Source organism: Dysidea avara, chromosome 7 (genome assembly GCF_963678975.1).
Source record: "Dysidea avara chromosome 7, odDysAvar1.4, whole genome shotgun sequence".
In the NCBI taxonomy this organism is placed as follows: domain Eukaryota; kingdom Metazoa; phylum Porifera; class Demospongiae; order Dictyoceratida; family Dysideidae; genus Dysidea; species Dysidea avara.
In genome coordinates this window covers 1,990,822-2,015,348 of record NC_089278.1, presented here as the reverse complement: position 1 = coordinate 2,015,348, position 24,527 = coordinate 1,990,822, and the positions used below count along the sequence as shown (strand labels likewise).

The 24,527-nt window shown below is 38.7% G+C and overlaps 2 protein-coding genes across 3 annotated transcripts in view; one reads left to right on the top strand and one right to left on the bottom strand.

Annotated features, from left to right (window-relative positions):
- LOC136259633 (ras-related protein Rab-21-like) overlaps positions 1–4,801 on the bottom strand; it is an 8,572-nt gene extending 3,771 nt beyond the window's left edge. Inside the window, exons 1-4 of the mRNA XM_066053116.1 lie at positions 4,641–4,801; positions 4,444–4,573; positions 4,279–4,394; positions 4,043–4,094 (exon numbers count right to left, since the gene is read on the bottom strand). Of these exons, the coding sequence (XP_065909188.1) occupies positions 4,043–4,094; positions 4,279–4,394; positions 4,444–4,563 (288 nt within the window). The 5' untranslated portion in view covers positions 4,564–4,573; positions 4,641–4,801. The remainder of the gene's footprint in view (positions 1–4,042; positions 4,095–4,278; positions 4,395–4,443; positions 4,574–4,640) is intronic.
- Positions 4,767–24,527, top strand: LOC136259619 (diacylglycerol kinase zeta-like). 2 transcript variants are annotated; one of them, XM_066053100.1, is made up of 32 exons: positions 4,767–5,103; positions 9,326–9,419; positions 9,466–9,549; positions 9,599–9,641; positions 9,702–9,805; positions 9,990–10,130; positions 10,191–10,298; positions 10,348–10,491; positions 11,976–11,999; positions 12,050–12,207; positions 12,510–12,570; positions 13,225–13,338; positions 13,395–13,535; positions 14,002–14,080; positions 14,135–14,253; positions 14,309–14,382; positions 14,431–14,482; positions 14,535–14,600; positions 14,657–14,753; positions 15,395–15,488; positions 15,543–15,649; positions 16,802–16,933; positions 16,995–17,181; positions 18,962–19,011; positions 19,074–19,242; positions 19,299–19,361; positions 19,420–19,440; positions 19,484–19,515; positions 19,568–19,726; positions 19,774–19,810; positions 24,129–24,292; positions 24,346–24,527. In XM_066053100.1, the coding sequence occupies exons 1-32, from the start codon at positions 4,946–4,948 to the stop codon at positions 24,396–24,398; spliced, it is 3,129 nt and encodes a 1,042-aa protein (XP_065909172.1). In that variant the 5' UTR covers positions 4,767–4,945; the 3' UTR covers positions 24,399–24,527. The 2 variants fall into 2 exon arrangements, with proteins under 2 accessions (XP_065909172.1, XP_065909171.1); XM_066053099.1 differs by having other exon boundaries at positions 19,062–19,242.

Below are 24,527 nucleotides of genomic sequence, written 5' to 3'. Positions count from 1 at the left end.
GATTTTTTCACACAAACACAAAGCTTTATGAATACACTATCAAATTTCACTGTCACAGTTGACCAGAGTAAAGTGGTCTGCCTTTGCTAGCTGCTTTTTTCAAGCACAGTGGCAAGCTGTATAGCTCCGTGGTATTGGACAATGACCTGCATTGTAAATTTCCTTTCATTTAGCCAGTTTTGAACCCTGAATGGCCCATAACTTAGCCCAATGCATCCCAAAACGGTCCTCTTCAATTTTTAAACAGCATCTTGTCTGCCTTCCAGGTCCCCTGCCTCCCACCCCTTTTGGAGCCCACCTGATACAGCTAACCTCAGTTAAAAACTATCTAAAATGGTAGGAAACTTAGCTGTTGACTACTTCTTCAGTGGATGATCTGGAAGGTAATAAAGTGTTGAAAAACATGTGAAAATTTGGTACACGTAGCTACCACCATTGGCAAGCTACAACACTCTGAATATTTTGGCATTTCTCAATACTTTTAAATGAGCGATTAGGCCGGCTTTCCCAGAGACAGTCACATATATATATATATTATGAACTTTTGCTGACATCTCCAATTTGTTTTCCCACTTGAAGAGTAAGCACTGAGTAGTCTACGATGAGGCTATTGATGCAATGGAGGCTTATACATATTTAGTGGGTATTTAGTAACACTGCAATATTTATAATTGGTATGATATTGATCAATACCACCCACCTCTATGTTAATATAGCACATGTCATACTGTACAGTAGGTTATGTGTGAGAGATCCAAACTTTAGCAAAATTTGATAATTTAAGCTTAGAAATATTTGCTCAAAAATTGTTAATATTTTCCCATGATTCTGAAGAACAGTGTACACAGTAGAATTACATAGAAATTGTTTGTGTTTCATAGATTTAGCAATCGCACTAGAGACTGTTTCAAACTACTTTGTCACACATATTAGCAACCAGCTGTATGGTACCAAGAAGCCACACAACATCCCAAAATGCCAGTGTAGCCAATACTGGGTCTAGTCTTGGGTACACACAACACAGTATGAGTGGGAAATAAGAATTCCTCCAGATACAGTTTGGTAGCTTTGGTATAGTAAAGAAAAGTTCAAATGTGAGAGTACATAATTATTATACAAGTACACAAAAAAGTGAAATTTTCAACTAGAGTAGGGACCATAGCACATCGATAAAAAGTAATGAAACAAGTTGTAGTGCACGGTATAAAACAATAAGAAATATTATTTGTTAACTTTTTTGTAAAATAAAATTATTATGACTAGTGAACCCACGCATACCACAACAAAAGAAATGGTGCTGCGTGTCCCAGCTACCAATTATCATCTGAAAAGTGAAGTATCCATTACACTTCATTGTCAGCTATGTTCAACCCAGTACATAGCATTACGAATCAAGAACTGTTCAAAAAGCACCTCTGTAATCAAAGCAAGAGTTCATAATATTTGTAAGGTGGAGAGTGTCTAACTTGAATGCATTCACCAAACACCCTGCGTAAAGTAACAGCTCAGGCCTTATTTCAGAACAAAGACTTTACCTTCATCAACACTAATCAACACCAATCAACAGTTTTCTATCCCCAGTAAAGGTGTTGATTTGATGAAAGGTGAACTTTGGTGAACTTTATGTAGGGTGTTTGTACAGGCCATACTGAGAGTTAGACACTCTCCTCCATACAAATATTATGAACTCTTGATCAAAGTAGCCACTATGAGATGATTTTTGTTATGAAGGGAAGCCATCACGTGCTACCGCCAAATTGACACCTTTTGCCATCAGTAAAGATAAATGAGATACAAAGTAGGACACTGGTAAGTCCATGAAGAATGCATTGTACGTATTGCGGTATGCTAAAAGGCTGAAGCAACACCGAACAGTGAAAAAATCAAGCCTGTAGCCTTAGCTGTTATCAAATTACGCTCGTTTGAAGGCATCAGTCAGTCAGTTGCTCAGTCAGTCAGTAGAAAATTCCATTTAATAATAATAATAATAATAATAATAATAAAAAAAAAAAAATCCTTAGCAATTTATTGAAAGCATTTAGAGTTGATCTGAATGCTTGTTTGGCTTAGTTTTACCTAACCAATACTGCCTCATTGTCATCAGGGAAAAGTGAGGCTGGTTTTTGGGTGATGTTTTTTCATGGGCCATGCCCAAACTTTTGTGGTCCCTACTATACAGTACTATTGTACTGTATGATAAGGAAATTTCAGTTTGATTAGGGATCATAGAAAAAAAGTAGGAAAAAAGTAGGGAAACAAGGGAGGTCGCCTATACCTGCAAATATACTAGTGAACATTTAATCCCTAATTCAGTCAAGCAAAATTCCTAATTTTTCCTTATACTTGTTTGTTTACTTTTTTGTAACATTTTTATAACCGGTGAACCCGCGCATACCGCATCTAAGAAAAAGATGGAGCCAGAGTGATGTTTTCGTCTGAACGTGCACCCCAGTTATAAATTACTGGCTCGAAAGTGAAGTGGTCATTACGTTTAGCTTTCAGCTATGTGCAGCTCATTACACAGTGCTACAAACAAAGAACAGTATCAGATAATGATTAGTCTTGGAAATATCTTACTTATAATACAGATATGGAGAGCATCCAGGTTGCTTGATTTGTGATGGGTTATGACATGATTTTCTGCAGACCTTAGTGCAAAATAAAACCCCATCATGTACACTAATGTGCTAAACGCCTCTGCAATCAATCCAGTCACCATGGATGATTCCCGTTTACAAACGGGAAGTCATGCATTGCGCTACCACAATCGACACCTTGGGCAGTCAGCAGAAAGAAACGGGACACAGAGGAGGACAAAGGCAAGTCCATGATGTGTGCATTCGGTACGTACTGTGGTGTGCCAAAAGGCAGGTCTCAGGATTGAAGCGACGTTGAACAGGGAAAAAATAAAGTCTGTAGCCTTGGCCGTTATCGAGTTACGCTTGTCTGAAGGCATCAGTCAGGCAGTTAGTCAGTAGAAAATTTCATAACAATTTATTGGAAGTACTTAGCATCGTATTTGGGCTTGGTTATACCTAATATACAGTACTACTGTACTGTATGATAGCAGCCACATAACAATGGAACTATGATATAAGGCAATGAAAAACAATTGTATATATAAACTGAACTATTTTCTGTAACTAATTAACCCAGACAAATAATATACTACACAAATACATCACATTGTTACTGTTTGACAGCATAAAGACTACATGATAGCTCTAATATCACTAATGCTCGTACAACATCTATTACAGCCTCACAGATATCACAACACTGTTGTTGTCAATCTTGTCATGGTATAACAACAGTATTGCCATGTCTTTGTATACACCGCACCTTGGATGTGTTATGCTTCAAAAACTAGATTGGATATTTTAACTACCAATAACATTGTCTGAAAGTATATCAGTGGAATTGCTATTTTTTTTTACGGTACTTGCATGTTGAACATAAAAGCTTAGACAAAAAAAAAACCCGACAGAAAGGAGAATTAAGCAAGCGTATGTTTTAGATCATACTACCACTCCCAGCTACCTGATTCCATCATTTTCCACGCTTTGCAATTCTTTGCTGCCTGTATGAAAGTAAGTCATGTTGAGTTTGAGGCAAGCTAGGGTTGGCCCACATGCCCTCCAACCCTGAACTCACCATTACCCACATACAGCTAGTGTGTGATAGTGCCATATAGCATAAAAATACTGGGTCCATAATATAGCAAACGGTAATTACTATCTTATCAGCAGACAACAGTAATTAATAGCATATAATTGAAATGCTCTGTATAAATTTATCAAATAGTATGACCAGCCAAATGGGAATAAGCTACTGGCTAACATCTTTACAGTCTACACGTATACTCAAAAGTATACAGTAAGATGATATTATAATATCTTCATTAAGGAATCTAATATTTGTTACAAAGTAATTTGGGACAATTTGTAAAACTAATTGGTAAAACATTACCAAATATCTGCAAGATTGTTAGTAAACAATTGGAACACTCCATAAAGGTATGTATTACACCACACACACTTACTTTAGTAAAGGAATCATCATCAGTAATGTCATATACTACAATGGCACCATTACTATGGACACAAAATAAACTCATAAACATACAATGTGACAATACAAAGGAAGTTGGTCGTTTAGTGAGGTTGGACACTAACACAACTTTGACCTCTGAACTATACACTTTGGAATATCATGCTTATAAAACATCACTAAAAGAATAGGTGCAAGTTCACACTTTACCGGTGGCAATGTCCTCACCTATCTCGGTAGTATATTGGTCCCAGTGCATGGTATCGTTCTTGGCCTGCTGTGTCCCATATTGCCATGTTGACTGGACGACCAGCGATGTTTAGTTTCTTAGTCACAAACGACGCCTGATACGACTTGGTAGTGATAACAGGTAAACACAAGGGTCACGCCTACCTGAAGTGTTTGGTAATGTTTATCATTAAACTTGTCTTCTAGGTAGCGAAGAATAAGAGATGTTTTACCCACGCACCCCTCCCCTAATAGTACAACTTTGAACTGCTGTCTATTCGACATTGTTACTGAACTAAAATGATAGAATACAACAAATTAATACGCCATCTAAACAACATACTATCTATGGTTTGACTCACTATTGTTGTAAATACTTTTCACGACTAATACAATACGTTACACCTAACACAGCTCCCTAAAACCTCTAAGCTAGCTCTCTTTACTTCTTAGTTCCTGAATAAAATTCAAAAGCACGTGACCACAACATTTATTACATCACCAATTAAAACACAAAAGTATATAACTCCACTACGCTCCACAACGGCGTGTAGCAGTATATGGATAAGACAGTAACACTAACGTGTTGGTGGATAGAATACTCGTTATCGTGTAGCAAATTGTGGGAACATTGAATCACGTGAGCTAATTAAGAACAAGAAAGAGAATGTCTTCGAAAGACGAAACTGATAGTATATTCCATGGGCGCCGTGATCGGCTGGCTTCAGAGCCAGGGTTCTTTGTTCCGCGCGAGGCTACCTGTCATAGCAACACAATGGCAATACAGTCCGGGATGCTGAAGGAATTGAACAATGCGGAGCCGCAGTGAGTAACCCTCTGATGTGTGTCATAGCCACATGTTGTGTAGGGTCCATATCCTAGCTTATAATGCTCTACCGATATGAAGTAGTGCGTGAAAGGAAAGGTCACGCGATTAATTCATTAATCGTTTGTGTCTCAAAATGCCTTGAGCCCCAAAGCTATATCATTTCTAAAGTCTTATACAGCACAGCCCACACTGTTGTCAGTGCCTAACATGTGTATCACACTTCCTATATCATTGTGCAGGATGGCACACCAGTGCAAGTATTATTAACATCCCAGGTGTCAGTTATAGGATGTTTACAAGTAACTTGCTATCCAGGAAGTAATATTCATGTGTGTCTTGTCCCCCCTCGGGTACAGGAATTTCCTTCTTAATATGGTGATATCTGTTGTCCTATTTCTTAACAGTAACAGCTAAGAATTCTAATTAACTGAATAGATTGTGTGTACATGCATGTGCATGTGTTATCCAGCTAATGCTGACAATACAATGGCGAGGTTCGATTACTGTCTGTCAAGCCCAGGATGCATGTTGCCTCAACTTTTTGCGCATACAACCTAGTGTGTTTCTACAGATGTTTTGCAGGAGGTAAAATCCTTAAATTTTCACTTAAGACTGACACTGCTCTGGCCTCCTTGTACCTGTGCCACAACAATTGCTATAAACCAGTTGTTTGACAGCTGCCTTCCTGATGTCTGTCCCTACCCTAACTCCAGTCACGTGGGTTGTACCAGGTAGTGCAGAAGAGAGGTATGTGGTGTGGTTGTCTCTTGAATTTTATCGTCACTGATAAAATTAGCTGTTCTCTTCTGTCACTAACTTAATTATTTCTACAAGGTTACCGGGACACTCCTGTGACCCAGAGGTTCATCATAGTAGAGGGATTAGATTGTGCTTGTGATACGTACTGGACAACCCTTTTCAGAAATATCAACATGCTTGCAATACAAATTAATATGGTCATGAAGTACACTGTACTATGTCACACAAGCCTAAAATTAAAATTATTTGGACCACTGAAACGAAACCTTTGAAGTATTCTTTGTCCTTGTAAGTTTACAAGGGGAAACAAACATTTCAAGTGAAGAAAAATGATCCCAGCAATAATAGGGATTCGGCAGTCCCCCACAGCCGTAACATAAAGGTTAGTTTTTAGAGGGAAAGCATTTAAATAGTTGGAAAGTGACATGGCTGGTTTGTTTTAATAATTTCAAAGTTTAAGGAAGGAGGAGCAGTTTGTGGTGTGGCCTCGTTTACGCACTTGTGTAGTGCAAATAGTTTTCTCTGGTTCCTATCCACTGCCAGTATCTTTATTTCATTTTTTCTTTCATTCTTCACCTTACGTTTTTTGTGGCTCCACAAGCTTTGCTATAATTATGTAAAGACTACATGGTTGTCACTGCTGTTTGTAGGAAAAATACCCAGAATCTCACTTTCTATTCAGTGGCATTTTACATACCAGCAACTAACATGTTTTCATGTGACAGAGCTAGGAGTTTGCCTTCTTATCTCACTATTTGTGTCACTGCTCTCAGGCAACTGGAAATTGGGTGTATTAATTGTGACAACCAGATTTTACCATATTCTGTTGAAATATTCATTACAATTCTGCAACTGAAAATGTTTACTGACAGAAGTCTGTAGCTCTGGGTGGAGTGAGGGGATCAGTTATTATGGTTGACCTGTCACCTTATACAAGGTGTAGAGGTCAAAATAACAGTCAACCACCAGCCAATTTCAACCCTCACTGATAACTAACCAAGCAGCTTTTGAAATGGCTTAATACTTTGCAAAGTATCAGTCCATTGATGTACCTGCTTCTGTACTTCTCTGCAGTGTAGGAAGTCTGTCTAGTGCTTTTGGTAGCATGCTTCAGAGATACATGCAGACCTAGGTGAAGTCTTGAAGTACATCTTTGTATTGATGACATGGTCACTATAAATGTGGTGGTCTTATTAATGAGGTCATGAGCACACCTTAGCTATGTTTGGGACCTACTTAACATGGTTGCTGTAGCAAAGTGGTCTTATTATGAGACCATGTACTAAGTGATGTTTCTCTGCATATCTAGTATGTACATTGTAAAGAACTTGCCATATATGGTCCTACACAATGTTAAATAATCATTGTGCAACGTTGGACAATTAGTACTTAATTTATTTCATTAAGAAAGTTTACTGTAAATCATATTTCAATGGAGACTATTTAAGGTCTCTGTTGTATAAACTCTTCAACTGTTGTATTCACTTTCTGTTCTCATTTCTTCATGAACTAACCTACTATAAAGTCTGCATCATCCATCATCCTTATGATTGGCTAGGTTTACATCAGCCTTCACAATTTTTTTTGAAATGTGTCAGTTGTAACACTAAGTCTGATACCATAAGGTAGCTGTGTGAATCTCATGTTGTTCCATATTCCATAGTAATGTAACTGTCACTACTGTAAGTGATATGATGTAGTAATGTATAGTAAATCTAGCATGTGGTACACTGACTCATAATGTTTCCTGTCTCAGTGAACTATGTATGTTCCTTACTATGATTCAAATTTTCCACAGCCAATAAAGTGTGGAACTACTAACTGGCAGTTTATGAGTTTGTTTCCAGTCAACAAATATACCTGATAGCTATATGTGATCTGGGCCCCACAAGTATGGTTGATTGTTGATGTGTCAATGCAGAGCTGGAAGGTGCTTGTGAACTTCCGAGTCAATGATATTAGCTGCACTGCATCAAGAATTTACAATTTCTCTTATACAAATATTATGAACTAGTATAGTGCAATAAAAAACTATTGGTTAAAAATGTAGCTAGTAGGGTTCCAGCGGTGAAACGAGATGATGGTAGCTATGAGCAAAAATCCTTAACTACTTGGCATTGTAGCAATGTGGGAAATTCCCTACTTGGCATTGTGGGAGTAATGCCAAAGTAGGAATTTTAGCTATGAATTTACCCTCATAGCTACCATCATCTCTTGTTTCACTGCTTTTTATCACTGGAGCCGTACTTCGTTTTTAAATGAATTAATGTTTATTACACTAGATTGTTAACTTTTTGTTAGAGCATAGCTATGAAATACACGTGAGGCTGTGACTGCTGTATTAGAGTATCTCAATCTTGCTATTCAGATATGCTGTAGATCAAGCTAATGGGTGTGGTACAATACCTTGTTTTCTTACGGAGCTAGATAATTGTTGTGGTGCGTTCTGATTATTGAAGGGGGTGGTAAAAGTACAGCTTAGCTGCTACGGTCAGTTAAGAGCCTCAAACAGTTTCGTGGCATCTCAATATGCTCCTTCAAGGAAATTGTCAATAGGGAAAATTAATGCCTTGGTATGGCTTCCATGAAGAAGAAAAAGAAGATGGCCGTTTAATGGAAGATAAAAGGAATGGCAAAGCACAGAAGGAAGACATTCATTAGAACTAAAAAAGGCACATCCCACCAATGAGTTTGTTGCTGTCACGTAAAATGGTGGCTGTGTGCTGCTTCGTGGCCTTGTGACTGTGGTCAGGCATCCTGGCAGGCAGGTAAAATTTTGAGTTATTGCAATTTTAAAAAAAAGTCAATATCCAGGCGCTTGTAAGTGTTTTCTTGTTTTTATTGCTGTAACTGATGCTGAGATTATTTTGTAAAGATTTTCGCTGCATACGATATTTCCATGGTCGTTTTTAGATGCTGCTTTTTTGGTGGCACACGTCACTTTAGGGGGAACCGTACTAAACATACTGTTTGATACAGTGGGGACCTGTGGATTGTGTGGTATCTTGTGACCTACATATATCTACCATGTATCAAGGCAGGCCTTTATTTAGAAATGATTCAAGAGGGGGAAAAATAAGATTTTATGGGGGGGACAGTGTATTTCTTTTAAAAATTTAGAGAGAGGTGGGGCAAGCGTCCCACCCCCTCTGAAGCCCTACAAGGTGTCATTTCCTGGTTGCTTTATGATAATTTTGGGATGTAGCAGCTAATGTCTAGATTATGCAGATGTCCTTATTTTTAAATGTCCACAATACCAAGAATTAATAGTAGTGGAGATAATAGTGACTTCTCCACTATTATCAAGAGTAAATAATAATAATACTATTATTTGCTATTAACACTTGATATTATACATTAATGTATATGAGTACTGATTCAGCATGTAATAGCTATATACAGTAAGTGTGGTGGATTTCTTTCATAAAATACTTGCTAAACTGTAACTTGGTTTTCTAGCTCTACAAAGTCATTGGGACGTGCCCAGTCAGCTCAAGCATTCACAAACATTAAAGAAATTGCTGCAGATTTGCCGACCAAAATCAGTTGGACGGTGAGTATTACAGCTATGTGATAGGGCATAGCATATAACCAATCAGGAGAAGGCAGAGAAGGATACACACTTGTGGGTGGACGCTGCTTCAAATGATGTTTGTTACGCTGCTGATGATGCATGGTGCACGGTTAGTTTGCTGTCATGTCCAGTTAGTACTTCACTTGCTATCTTTGTAGGAAAACAAGAAATCTCATAAAAGATTGCGTAAAAAGTGTGTAGGTAGGTGAGGAGGGCATTGTGATGATGTCATTGTTGAGTGTGTGTGTGTGTGGTGTTTAGCTTGTAGACTTGTAGCTCATGTCTGCTGTATTGAATATCTGGTGGAAGAGAAGGAATTGACTTGTAAGCCGACATTTCGTAATGCCAGACAGAGGCTAAAGGAGGTAATGTATACACTATATAGTGTATGTATGGACAGACTTGCACAGATATAAATATATACAGTACACACACACACACACACACACACACACACACACACACACACACACACACACACACACACACACACACACACACACGCACACACACACTTATAGTCAAGTGTGCATGATGCATTCTTCACAGGTGGAGCAGAGACATCATTTCTTAGTAAAGAAGAGATGGGGTGATAAGTGTCATGCTTGTAACAAATCATTCTCTCGCGGTTATGGCTTCTCAGCAGCACGTGATCAAGAGGCACATGTGTGCTCATGGTGTAAATATGCTGTAAGTGGGAGGAGTCCATTACCATAACAACCGGCATTACATGATCTTTTGTACCCTCAGTACCATACCTACTGCTTCACTGAAAAAATAAGAGACAGTCGATGCACTCTTGGAGCCCTTCAGCATTTGACAGTCCCCAACTCATGGGTAGTGAGATTACCTGAAGAGGTTTGTAGTTGTCACCAGATTTGTACACTGTATGTAATGTGCTCCACAGGCTGTTAAACTAGAGCAGCAAAACTCACTTGACCATAGTGTGAATGCTAGTCTAGATGTTACAGTACCTACCACACCTACCACACCTACCACACCTCAGCACAAACGCAGAAGATCTAGTAGACGTAAACATCATCGCCGCAAGGTGTGTGTATGTGGGGGGGTCAGGTTCAGCACTGTATGCATATAATAGTGTGGCATAGGTCTATGAATAATAACATTTCAATAATAAATTGTTATTTATTACTCAACACTGTAGATTATTGAAGTGTCATGCATTTTATTGCATTCATTAACTGCTAAATATGGAACCTCTTAACAGTTTAGCCAAGAACTGTGCCTTGTGCCATAGGAGTCGAAGTATAGACCAAACCTTATTTTAGGCTTATTTCAAAAGGTCACTAACATTTAGGTCCTCCAGTGGTTTCTTTATTATAATGTTATCAATAAAGAGATAGAGTTATGAACTATTGATGTATTGTAATGATCAAAGTGGATCACAAAAGGCTTATCACGTATACAGGTTTTGTTTCACTATCCCAATAAGTTTAAAATGACACACCTGTGATATCAGTAAACTTGATAATGTTATGATGTCATTGTATTGGCCAACTTTATACTGTTGTGTGTAAAATTGTTTAGTGATGTATTGTATATGTTTTATAAATAACCACGTTTAATACTTTATATTTTATTGTACAGTGATATAATTAAGGAGTATGTAACGACTATGTATGTGCAAGTGTGTAGTGTAGTGTAGTGTGTGCGTTCGTACGTGCGTGCGTGCATGTGTAAAACAACAGCAAGTTACTTTTTTTTCATGAGATTCGCTGCTTGTTTCTATGCACTAGCGTTGTTTTAGTAAGGAATTTTAGTTTTAGTTTTAGTTGTACATAAGAAAATGTTTTGGTTTTAGTTATCTAAAACCAATAACTAAACTAATAACTAACAATCAGTGGAATATACAGACAGTGCTAGTGTCTATTAATATTGTTACTGCTAGCTATTCCACTATATGACATTTACTCCTTACCCTGGTGTCTGCGGGGAATAAACAACAATCCACTTGCCAATTGATGGCATCATTTGAGATATTTTTTAGAGTGTGAGTAGGACGCTAGTTTTGCATGGCAACATACTTCTATTTCAGCATAGAGGCTTATCAATTAGAGATTTTTGTGCGAGGGTGCTAACAATCTCTCTAATTGATAAGCCCCTGTGCTAAAATACAGGTCTGGCCAAGCAAGACTAACTTGCTCCTTGAACTTGTTCTAACAATTCCCTGCAACATTACACCAGGGTAAGGCTCATAACAAGCAATAGTGAAATTAAGAGACAGTTTTTGCGTGATCACATATTCAACATTTAGTAGCAGGCTGGCTTAAATCCTATCATGGAATGTGTAAAAATGTCAGTCCAGCAGTCTGGTCCACTGAGTAGTAACATGCAGCCATAAATTTTAAAACATATTGCATTGAAATTTTTAAAGACAAGTATTTTCAACTTTGAGATTTTCCTGATTTACAGAATAATACACATCACCAGTTGTTGCTTTATTAGACTACCTCATTATTGTTATGTGCCACCTTATAATGACAACTATTGTAATGTTTTTTTATATTTCTACAGGAGAGAGCGTCACTGTATTTCACTGTGAGTTGACATATGATATGAACTAATTAATAGTCGGTTCATTGTTCCAGATAAAGCCCACCCTTACCTCCAGTCAACACAAGCCTCTACTAGTGTTCATTAACCCTCGCAGCGGTGGTAACCAAGGAGCCAAACTAATGCAGACATTTCAGTGGCTATTGAACCCTCGTCAAGTGTTCGATTTAAATGATGGAGGCCCAGAATTTGGGTGAGTGTATTGCATATAACATGTTTATATTCAGTATCTGGCAATTACATATCGAATTTGTGTTTGTTCTCTCTCTAATTTTCTTTCTTATATGATGGTTTGTATATTCATCTTCAGAATAGTAAATTTATGGGGTATGCATTGCTTTGCACAGCATTATATGATTGGTCAGGTAGCCATTGGTCAGGTAGCCAATGAAGTTATATTAACGGAAAATGAGGCCTTAGGGGAAACTGAAAGGTCTCCAGTGTAATGTCCCTGTACAATATATCATCAGTTATTGGATGTGTGATCATTTTTAGTTTAAAGATGTTTCAAGAGACTCCCAATCTTCGTATACTTGCCTGTGGAGGAGATGGAACGGTAACCATTTTGTGTTTTTTGTTTGTTTGTTCCTAATATGGCCACATCTCTACAAGCAGTTAGCCAAACAGAAACACAACTTTGTGTGTTAGTTGTACAGTGTAGTGTGCATGTGTGTCACTGAATAGTGACAGAAGTGTTGCGACTGTTAATGACATCTCATGTCTCCTTGATGTGATGCTAGTATAGAGTTACTATAGCCTGTAATATGACTACAGAAAATGATATACTATTGATCCAGAGTATTAGTAGGTGCTCACTTCCTTACGCTGCTGCTTTACGTACATACACACTATACCCCTTTAATCTGTGGGTAGTATTTTACTGACTTATTGGCAGTAACTTGGCTGGTGATTCACTAGCATTATCCATAAAGTCTTAGTGTCACGCTAACATTTATTTGTAGGTATTTACCATATAGTGGGGACAGTCTGACATGATTTTATTGAAGGCAATTATATATCCTTACTAAAAATATGTCTGTCATTTCAACAGGTCATGTGTGAAACCTTATTGTTTCAGTATCGATAAACTAGTTAAATACTTGGGTACATTTTAAACCTTTTATACAGATAAGTCCTATGTTTCAAGGGCCATCTGTAATTTTTGTTTTTTGGAGAAAAAATTTATCCACATGCTATCCTATTGTTGCAGGTTGGTTGGGTGTTGTCAATTCTTGACAAGTTGGAGTTTAAACCATACCCACCTGTGGCTGTGTTGCCGTTGGGAACGGGTAATGACTTGGCCAGAGTGTTCGGTTGGGGAGGGGTAAGACAAGTCATGTGGCTTCCATGATGATCATAGTTACCCTTGACAACATGTAGGGGTACACAGATGAGCCTCTGGAGAAGATATTGACCCATGTAGAAGAAGGAACTGTACTGGACTTTGATCGATGGAGTCTGAGTATTGCTGAAAATCCTCGAGCTGAAACCATGCCTACTGGTGACCTGGGAAAGGAAGATGTAAGAAAACATTAGTATGGCATAATAATCTGACTGATATATATATATATATATATATTTTTCCCCCCCCCCCGACAAAATGATAATTTTCTTGGCAATGGAGAATTATTTTATCACCAAAGAATAAAGAATTGTGGGTTTACACTATCAGTGAAGCTTTGAGAAGTTTTGTACAAATGTACTGAGATCAAGTTTTGCTACTGCTGATAATAATTTTAGACTCCACAAAATTTCCTGGATTAGTTGTACAATATAAGATTAGCGGAACATGCAGAGGATTTAGGTGATATCTGAGAATGAGTTTTGTATGGGTGGCTTTACAACTTGTAATGTGAGATCAAACAGTGATATTGTCAACAGCTAACATCCAGTATACATTATTCCTTCCTGTCGTCATACAATACACACATTACAGATGTTATGTTAACTGACCCTCCACTAATTGAGCTGCTAATGGTTTCTACAGGTTCCATTACATGTGATCAACAATTATTTCAGTATCGGAGCTGATGCTCAAGTGGCACTTGATTTTCACGAGTCCAGGGGTACGTGTTTGTGTTGTGTGACTGACTACCTTTGCAAGGAAACTTTTCCTCCAGAGGCAAGACCAGAGAAATTTGATACTCGGTTCAAGAACAAGTTCTTCTATGCCCTACAAGGAGGCAAGGACGTACTTCAACGCAAGTTTGCTGATCTGTCACAACACATCAGAGTGTTTGTAAGTGTCTTGTAAGTATCATGTAGTGCAGTCGGTACTGTGTATCCCCCCCTAGGGAGACAATGAGGAAATAACACAGAAAATTCAAGCACTAAGATCTCACGTCATTCTCTTACTAAATATTCCTCGGTATACACACCCACACACTGTGTATGTGTTATTTTAGTGTGTGTACAGGTACGGTTCTGGTACTCTACCCTGGGGAAACCCCAATCTAAGAGAACATGTGGTAAACATGTGACTGTTCCATGTGTTTAGGTTTACTATATTGGTAACAACAGAAACTACGAGCTCAGTCAATCAGCGATGGTTATATTGAAGTTCTTAGTTGTACTAGTGTTTCATTAGTAAGTTTTGTAGTTTAATTCTGTTCCTTGTTGTAATGTGTTTGTTTATCCCTTAGGCTGCATTACAGATAGGAGGCACAGGTGATAGACTAGGACAATACCAGTGCGTGAGAATTGAAACAGACAGGACATTGCCTGTACAGATTGATGGAGGTTAGTAGTGAGCAGATATGTAGTGTGTGAGGCAGCTCATTCAATAGCCTGAGAGGTACCATATTTCCATGGCTAAACACTGCACCTTCACTGGTAGCTGCACTTGGGTGGTGCCACATTCGATTTCGAACATTAAGTAGTGGCCAACTTTTAATAGTTGCCGTATTGATTTTTCGATGACATTTAATCAAGTGAATACTGTATGAGGTTTCAGGCTTGGGTGCTTGGTGATCTCCAGTTACTGTTGTTGTTTCCTTGAGCAAGAAATATTTCTATCATTGCTTCAGTCTACTTGTGTCAACTCTTGTACTTGAGTAGTGCACATGCTGCAGCAATAATAGTGTTTCACATTACGGGAACTTTGGTGATTTGCTACAAATTCGCCAAAGTTTAATCCGCCAATTCCTCGTAGCACCTCAGATTAATATCTTTATAGCTATAGATTGAGCTTGAATTCACCAAAGTTTATTTCGCCAAATGCAATTTAGCTTGCTATTTGCCAAAGTTTACCCATGCCAAAGTTTCCCTCTATACAGTATTGACAGAGGCTTTGCTCTGTGTATGTATGTGTGTATGGTATGTGTGACAAAATCTTTTATGTGTAGCATGTACCCAGTGCTAATGGTGTGTTTTTTCCTTAGAGGCTTGTCGGTTGAGGCCATGCATCATTGAAGTGAAGCACAAGAATTGTGTCTTCATGGTGAAGAAGGAATCAGCACGTGTCGCCCGCTCAAGGTATGTATCCAGTAGTGTAAGTGCCTGTCTGTTGTTGAGTGAACTGTGTTGTAGTATTGGGTATAACTCGGCTCATGAGAGGATCAAGATGTCCGTCAGTAAAGTGTCAGAACAAGAATATGAGAAGATGCAGTATGATGTGTATGCACTACAGAAAGCTGGTGAGTACTTGTGTACTTTGTGTATTACACTGGAACTTGTTAATGTGGACACTTAAAAGGCACCTGTGTATCCTTGGTGGCTCAGGGGCTTAGTTAAAGTTCCAGTGTGTGGACCTTCTGTCCAGTGGATTAATTCTTTTTTGTTTATAAAGTTATAGCAATATTGTTCAGATAAATTTAGTTCAGATAAATTTAGTTCAGATAAATTTAGTTCAGATAAATTTAGTTCAGATAAATTTAGTTCAGATAAATTTAGTTCAGATAAATTTAGTTCAGATAATGAAACCAATTCACTTTTATTGGACGTGATTGGATTGCGATGACCGGATTTGCAAAAAGGTACCTTTTTTATACATGAAATTTGAACTTCATAACTTTCTTATAATTGCTTTCAGTTGTCAGAAATTCTTCCATGAGTGAAGCCACAGTGTTTAGCTACATTTTGATGTATAGGGAAATAGTTAGTACATGAAGTCATCTGTTTCAGCTTTTTGTTTGCTGGCATGTAAAATGTGTGGAAAGGGTACCTTTTTGCAAATCCATTATTACTCCCATTCAGTTACTCTAATAAAACATGCACTTTACTGCAATAGAATGCACACATGTGACAAAATACTCTAATAGAACAACCACTTTACAATTGGAGCATTCAAGGTCCAGGTAATTGAGGACCAACTGTACATAAATTGATCTTGATAATCTGGTAGTCATGACACGTTGATAATAAGGACACCTTAAAAATCAGAGCACCTTGATAATCATGACACTCAGGGCTCCTTGATAATCAGGACACCATGGTAATCAAGACACCTTGATGATAAGGACACCTTAAAAATCAGAGCACCTTGATAATCATGACACCTTGATAATCAGGACACCCTGATAATCATGACACCTTGGACACCTTGATGATCAGTAGCTTTGGCCTGTCCCAAAGTGTTCGTATTACACAAGTTGATCTGTATAGAGCAAACTTGTGTATTTGTCGTCTCAAGGCTGATTTCAGGCCACTGGAAATGCTGAGAAGAGGCTTATCTTCAAATCGTACAGTATACACTCTTAGCATTAGTGTATTACATGTAATGAGTACACATTACATATGTGCTAAAGTAAAGTTAGTGGTGTTTTAACAGCCATGTTGCATGTTTACAGCTGTTCCCCTTGGACTGGTGGTCAGTCAGCCAGACACATTACTGTCTGCACTGAGAGGAGACATAGACAAACAATTTTGTAAATCATCTGAAACTGATCAAAAATTAGCTACCGACTGGTGTTTCCTGGACAGTAAGTTAATCAACAATAATTGGTGTGTGTCACAAATGTGTGTGTGTGTGTCATGTCATAGTGGCCAGCAGCAGCTCAACACATTCTGATAGATTATACCGTATCCAACAAGGACAAGAAGATGTGCTGTCTGTTAAAGATATGTTGTCTGACGGTGTGCTTGTTTTGGAAATTAAAAAGGACAATATTGAAGATCTTTCTCCAGCAACACGCAAGCGTACACAGACTTTGCCAACACAAACAAAACCGTAAGTAGCTATTCCAGTGAAGATTGTTTTAGTGTAATCCAGTATCCTATATGTGTGTCATTACTGGAGTCCTTATAGCACTTGGGAGCTGTTTATCCATGAGCTCTGATAAAAATTTTGGTTCACTTTGTAGTATTTATGACATGGTCTGGCAGATCTAGACCTGAGCCTAGAGCCTGAGCCTAGAGCCTGAGCCTAGAGCCTGAGCCCTGATCTAGGCCTGCTTTTGAAATTGCCTATTATGCTTTTGAGCAATGCTCCAAAATTTCTCCTTTTATGTTCCAATTATGTCCAGTTGTGTCCCATTATGCTCCAAATATGCTCATATAAAAGTGTGTCTTGACTGCTCTATTAGAGTATATTGATCATTAACTAATCTTTTCTTCACAATGTAGCTGTAAATTTGTTTGTATGCTATCCCATTCTGTATCATGCAAAATAGGCAGTTTCAGCTTCTCTGATAACCAATGTACAAAAATTTTGTCTGTTATGCTGGCATTGCAATAAATAGTTTTATGCATGTATGTGTTAAATGTTTTTTTTGTTTGTAATTACCTGGGTCAATTATCAGCTATGCTATCTCGACCCAGTATATAATCATAATCATTGTGCTCGATGCTTTTAGCTACCTGTTATGCCCCAACATAATCAGCACAGGCCTAGACAGATCCAACACTTGCTTGGCACACAGGAAATGGAGTCACTCTAATAGAGCAGTCAACCACTCTACTGTAACCTTTATGTGTTGTAATAATCAGTTGTAAAACCATCCAATAACGTACCATTATTTGTTCGTATAGAAGCTTGGGGGTTTATTTCCTATAAGCAGTGTTTAAACAAGCTGAGCATCTATTCTGTCCAAGGTGTTTGTTTCTTGGGTGCATAAGTACGTGGTGGTGAGTTTAGAATCAACTTACAGTTTGGAATTATCTTCACTTGCAACAGTGTGAATAACATTTATCCTGGCTCTAGTAACCACTCTACCTTTGCGTTTATTAGAACTTAGTTGTTTTTAGCACTCTGGACGGCATTTTAAGTTTACAGGTTCATCCATACCTTGGAAGAAGGTACTGGTATATTTGGGCTCATCCAATGTTGAGTTTTAGTGTTATTTTGGATAACTATGGTAACAACTCAACATTTCAATATGTCTGACTAGTTTAGTTGTCTAGCCAACATAAAATTACCTCCTACTACGTACTAACTTTATGTGATTGAGTTACTGTATAGCAGATAGGGTTTTTATTTTGAAGGGCCTGGCTTTTCTCTTTGAAAATAAATTGCAAAGACCTGGAAATGAACAGTACTTCTTGGTGTGACGCACAGTATTCTTCCAATTTTTGGTTCGGTGTTAGAATTTTTCGAGACTCCCCCTGTCTTTACAGGGGGTGGGGATTATTCTGTCAGTAAGTCAACATGCATGTATCTTTTGACATGAATTTGAAATCCACCTGGAGTTCAAAATTTAAGGCAATTTTCTGCTTTGAAATAACCTGCTACAGTACCACTCTAATGTAATGTCGTCCCACGAGAGTGCAAGTGATTAAAAACTTGCTAATTAAAAGGTGTGGCATCCATTTCACTCGCGAGTATTCGTCCCATTTCATTTGGGATGAGTACTTGCGAGCAAAATGGGTGCCACGCCCTTTAATTAGCAAGCTTTTTAATCGCTCGCACTCTCACGATACGACGTTACAGCATTACCGTATATGATTTCTTGTGTAGTATCACGATGACATTGTGTTTCAGTTGACATAACTTTTATGGATGGTTTGTACAGAATTCCAGAAGAGAGAGAAGACAAGACTCGCAGACGACGTAGTTCCTACCGTAAGATTTATCAGTTGTATATAAACAAGAAATTGTCAGTTTGTTCGTAGAATTGGCTACAGGCTCAGGAGATGATTTTTATTATGGATCTGATAACTCTGATGATACTGATACTACTGGACCATTCTCACCAAATAGGGGGAGTCCCCTTATGACACCTGTGAGTCTTAATGCTCAGTTCTCACTGGAGACACAGCAATCAAACATGTCAACTAACTCATCTGAAAATGTGTTAGTGATGGTCATGTGATCACATGTAGGTGTGTACTATGTTGCCATGGTTACAGTTTGAGGTTACCAGTTGGGGTATTACCCATGATAACGGTACACAACGTGGAGTCAGACTCTGAGTAAGGGTGTTAACCACATATACTGCTAAAGGCTGTTATGTATAATTTGTTTTATTAGGCAAAATACAGATGAAGACAGGTATGTTTGTTATCTTGTTTATTTATTTATCTTTGCCATTAAGGTTGTCAACAACAAGTGGAGATGTTGACAAAGGTATGATGTATCCAGTAGGACAGCAAAGGCTGTTTATTATATTGTTTGTTAGAATTGATTGACGCGTCCAAGAGAGGACAAGTTGATGTTGTTCAAACAATTTTAGAAAAAGGAGCCAATATAACATGTACTGATGATCAGGGGCTTACCCCTTTACATCATGCATGTCGTCATGGACGCAAAGACGTTGTGGCATATCTCGTCAAAAAGAGTGAGAATTTAAGTTAAAAGTGCTGACGTTACATTATATGTCTATAGTGCCAGCAAAAGCATTGGATATTGTAGAAGATGTCAAGTAAGTAAAACTTTGGAATGCACCAACAAGGTTTCTCTACATTAGCAAGAATTTAGTGAGGATGATGTGGACAGATGTGCACTATATTACATGTTGGCTAAGTTGTCAGACAATTGACAAATAACTTTTAGCTGTCTTGACATCTGAAAGCTATTTGGGATTATGTGAGGGGAAGTCAACATGTTTCTTTGCATTGCCTTTCCAATGCTCTCCATTAACTGTTGTATTACACACGTACTCATGAACCCGAGGGAATTCTAGTGGGACCTACTCAAAGGAGTTTTTAACTTATGACCACAGCCTGGGATTTATCCAAGATACTAGCACTCCTGGGCCTGAATGAGAACCTCATTGTGAAGAAGCTGACGTAATAGTTGGTCATGTTACTAACACTATGTTAGGACAGGGATCATGGTATTTGATATGACCCACACCCCATGCCCTCTGCTCAGCGCTAGTTCAGTGATTGTCCAGTGGGTAGAAGTCTGAGTTTGGCTCAGAGTATAAACACTCTCTAAAGAACTGACAGAGATATTCTTGTTGCTATCGGGCCACTCCTACACAAATAATGGTGTAGTCCTACCATGTTTATGATTGGCTAAGCAGCAATGTCTGCAGCCAGTTGGAGATCAAGTCCCGTAGGACAAACAACTGCCTGCCTGCATTAAGGATCACAAGTAAGCTGAGGACAGATAAAACGTAGAAATTATTTTTGGCAGTTGTTCCACCACACAATCCACTGACATCTTCATCCATTACTCGTCGGATTAAGAAATCACTGCAGGAGACAGGCATTGACAAGACCTTTACAGCTTACAGGATGGCATCAACTATAGCAGCAGCCATGTCAGTTATCTCCATGAAGGAGATCATGAGTTGAGCAAAGATGGTGAAACCTTTACAAAGTTTTACTATAAACCTCCAGCTGTGGTTGACTGTGGGGGTATAATTTATTGATTGTACAATGTGCGATCAAGAGTTAATAATGACTCTTGGTGCAATTCATTGTCTCAATTGTGTCTATTTTGATGGAAAGATTGTAATTGGGAGTAGTGTTGACAGTTGACAGTAATGTTGAATGATATCAGTTCATTCAGGGATTAGTATACTGTCTGCCAGCTTAACTCAAAACATCCACCATAGAGGGAGGTAAGCCTCACTCTGTACACCATGTGCCAAGCATAGTTATGGTTACTATTGATCTTGTCCCTCCAAGAGGAAATGATAAGTCTGGAAGCATTCTTTTATTTATTTATTTATTAATGCTTTACAGCACAAGTGCTGAAGGTCTGTAGGACACCTGGTCCTACAGCCTGCTCAAAGACTTTAGCTACTTAAGGTGTGTTTGAATTCTCTGGAATTCTCTTTGCTCCAAGTTCCACAATGACGTTATAACCACAAAAATGGGCCACAATATTTGGATGTACAGGTGCCTATGGAGAAATTGTTTTTATTAATCATATTTCAGTTGTGAAGCCAGTAGCCAACAGGTATGAAGTAACAAGAACCATTGCAAACAACTCCAGCATCCACCTGTTGCTTCTCCCTGGCAGAAGATGCCTGAACCAACTGCGGATGCATCTGTTTCTGTGAGAGGGAGCTGTAACATAGTTTGTCCATTCCACTGACCTATATTGTTGGTTCACCACCTCAGGTCCTTCTTTGCTTCTTCTGACAGATCCATCATACTTGGAGCTTTGTGCTTGAGGGCTTGCAAATTTCTCTAGCATATTGCCAATCAGTTGGACAAGCTTGGGTTATCTGTGTCTTCACCAGGCGTAGCTCTTATTGTGTTGAATTAGAAAGGCCACCTCCTGTGTCAAATGATTTTGGTTAGCCCACCAGAAAGTCTAGTGCTTCCAGGTGGAGCGTAGTTGTTCCTTTAGGGTTGTTGGGTTCTGTTTATTAGGAGGAGGTTGTCCAGGTAGATCACACAACAAATACCTCTATTGTGCAAAATGCCAACACCACTTTCTCAACCTTCGTAAATACACAAGGGGCTGAACTCAGTCCAAAGAGGAGGCATTCAAACTTGAAATATTGGCCCTCCCAGTGGAAACGTATGAGTTTGTGGAATCGGTGATGTATTGGGATCACTAGGTAAGCATCCTTCAAGTAGATATGTGTCAGGTAATCTTCCTTGGCTAGGAGGTCTCTCACTACATGGATTCCTTCCATCTTGAAGTGGATCCACCTGTGTAGTGGTCTTAGATTTATTACTGGTCTGTATTTCCCTATCTTTTTAGGTACAAGAAACAATCTTGAGTAGAAACCCAGCTGTCCTTGACCAGTTGGATGACTCCTTTTGTCAGCAACATCTGTACTTCTGTTGTATTTCCTTGTTTTTGAAAGCATCCAGAGTGTAATTTGTGTTGGTTTCCCTGTAAGCTCCAAACAGTAACATGAAATTACCTCCAACACCACATGAGTCTGTTATTATTGCCTCACATATTCTGTTGAGGCAGGTCAAAGGGAGTGGAGGGTGCATTCCCAGGGTGTTGCTGAGTCTGCATAACTGCTTGCTCCCAAGTCTGTTCCGTTGACACTTCTGGGAGGTTTCATCTGTTTTGGTGTTCTTGAATGCTTACTTGTATTGTTTGTGTACTTGGGTTTTTGGATACTGCGTTTGTGAAACATGGAATTGTTTGTGGCTTGAGTGACGCCCCAGTTAGATTGGTGGCTCTGGACATGGACTTCATCCTTTTCTTGTAGCTACCATAGCCAAAGAAATTACTTCTGTTGGACTGTACACCTTTCAGGGCTATATATTATCTACTGCTGCCTTGGCTTTGCTGCCAAAGTCCTCACCAAATAAAGAGGAGCCTTCTTGAGGAATTTCTTTCACTGCCGGGTACTTGATATCTGAATGAGGTGCCTTCCTCCTATCATCATTAAAATGGGTTGATGTGTTTCCCAACAGCTGCAATGCTGCATCTAAAATCTTAGTAGTCTCCTCATCTACTTCACCCAGTAATAACAGTGTTATACACGCAGCCTTGCAATAGGAGGAGCTGTTGTAAACCTCTGAAGTCTACTCTGGTAGGTGTCAAAAGTCTTAGCTCACTAGGGAAACGGTTGCTCCATAACATTTACCATATAACTTCAGTGGATGACCAGTATTACATGCTATCAAGAGTCCATAATAAGAGATTATTCTGGACTCTTGATGCTATATATTATAGTATTGAAATTTTCCCATAGTCTTCCTACAGTCATCATTTATAATAGGCAAGCTGTATACTGTTCAGAGACTCTAATAGTTCTTGGCTGACTTCTCTGTGGCTGGTTCCACTAATGGGGATTGATCATCACCAGAGTTCAGGTCACTGAAGAGCTCCATTATCAGTAGGGACTTCATTAATAACTTCCCATCTTTAAAGCTGCTTTCTCGTTTCCCTAAGTGCACAGGGGAGTTCTTATGGTTATCACCATCTGTCCATGTACTGTCCATCTGCTGGCTGATTGGTTGGCCAATCCACCATTCTTGGTGGTGCACATTAAATGGAGCACTCCATGGTAGTGGAAACCATGCACTGTTAACCAAATAATGGGTAACAATTGCATTCTAATTTGTGTGCCAGCCATAAGGCCTATAATTTGGCCTAGTTCATCCCTAAGCATTTCTCTTTCATTTTGTAAACAGCCTCTTGTCCTCCCCTCCACCCCCTGCCATGCCACTACTGTTTGTAGCCACAGCCTCCATAATATTCACATACACAGTTGTCATCTACTGTCATCCACCTGGTAACCATAGCTATTATTGACAGTTTCATTGTCATGGTGATGGTTGGCTTCATTACCACAGCCGACAGCATCAGTAACATGTTCTCTTCAGTCCGAGAGGCTCTAATCTGTTATACCAGTATTGGTAGCAAGAGTTTCTGTATCGCTTGCAGGCCTACTAGCCAACAAGTGGTGTAATTGTCGTCCATCATCTTTAGAGCTGCTGAACGCACTATATAAGCACCATATTGTGGGTTCATGTGCCGGTGTGGAGTTTAACAGTTGGTGGAGAGCATAAGGGCAATGTAAAGAAACATGTCCAAACTTCTGAAGTGCAATTTCTCTGAATCAGACAAAAGTAGCAAAGCTGCTAGAACCAAAAGTCTATTGGCTTTGCCAGTTTTCGTTTGGTGAGACCACAGGTTACTAACTAGTTAGTCAGGTTTCTGTGTTAGTTATCTCATTAAGCATTCAGGAATCAAAGGAAATCATCATAAATAATATGCTGAGAGAATTAACTTAGCTATCATCTGTAACACATACCCATCCAACAAGAGATAGTGTGTCAGCCATCTTCTTACTGTTTTTCTTGTAGGTTACAGACAGCACTACACAAGGCAGCGTGGTATGGTTACCGAACTATCTGTCATACACTAGTAGAGGCTGGAGCTTCACTGACAAGAAAGGACTATCAGGGAAATACCCCCTACTACAAGGCAAAACAAAGTGGTGATAAAGAGCTTGCTACTTATCTGAAAGGTATAAAATGCCCACAAATACTATCATTGTTAACTAGTACATTTTCCATGTAGAAAAGGAACGGAAACAACGTACCCTTACTGATTCTACAGAAACTGCTATATGATGTATATTTTATTACTGGTGTAGAAATTACAAACTTATTTTTGTCATTTTTCTATTCTCATTTTAAATCATAGCAATATAATGCATATTGTGTACACCTTAGACATGATAATCATATGACATACAAGAA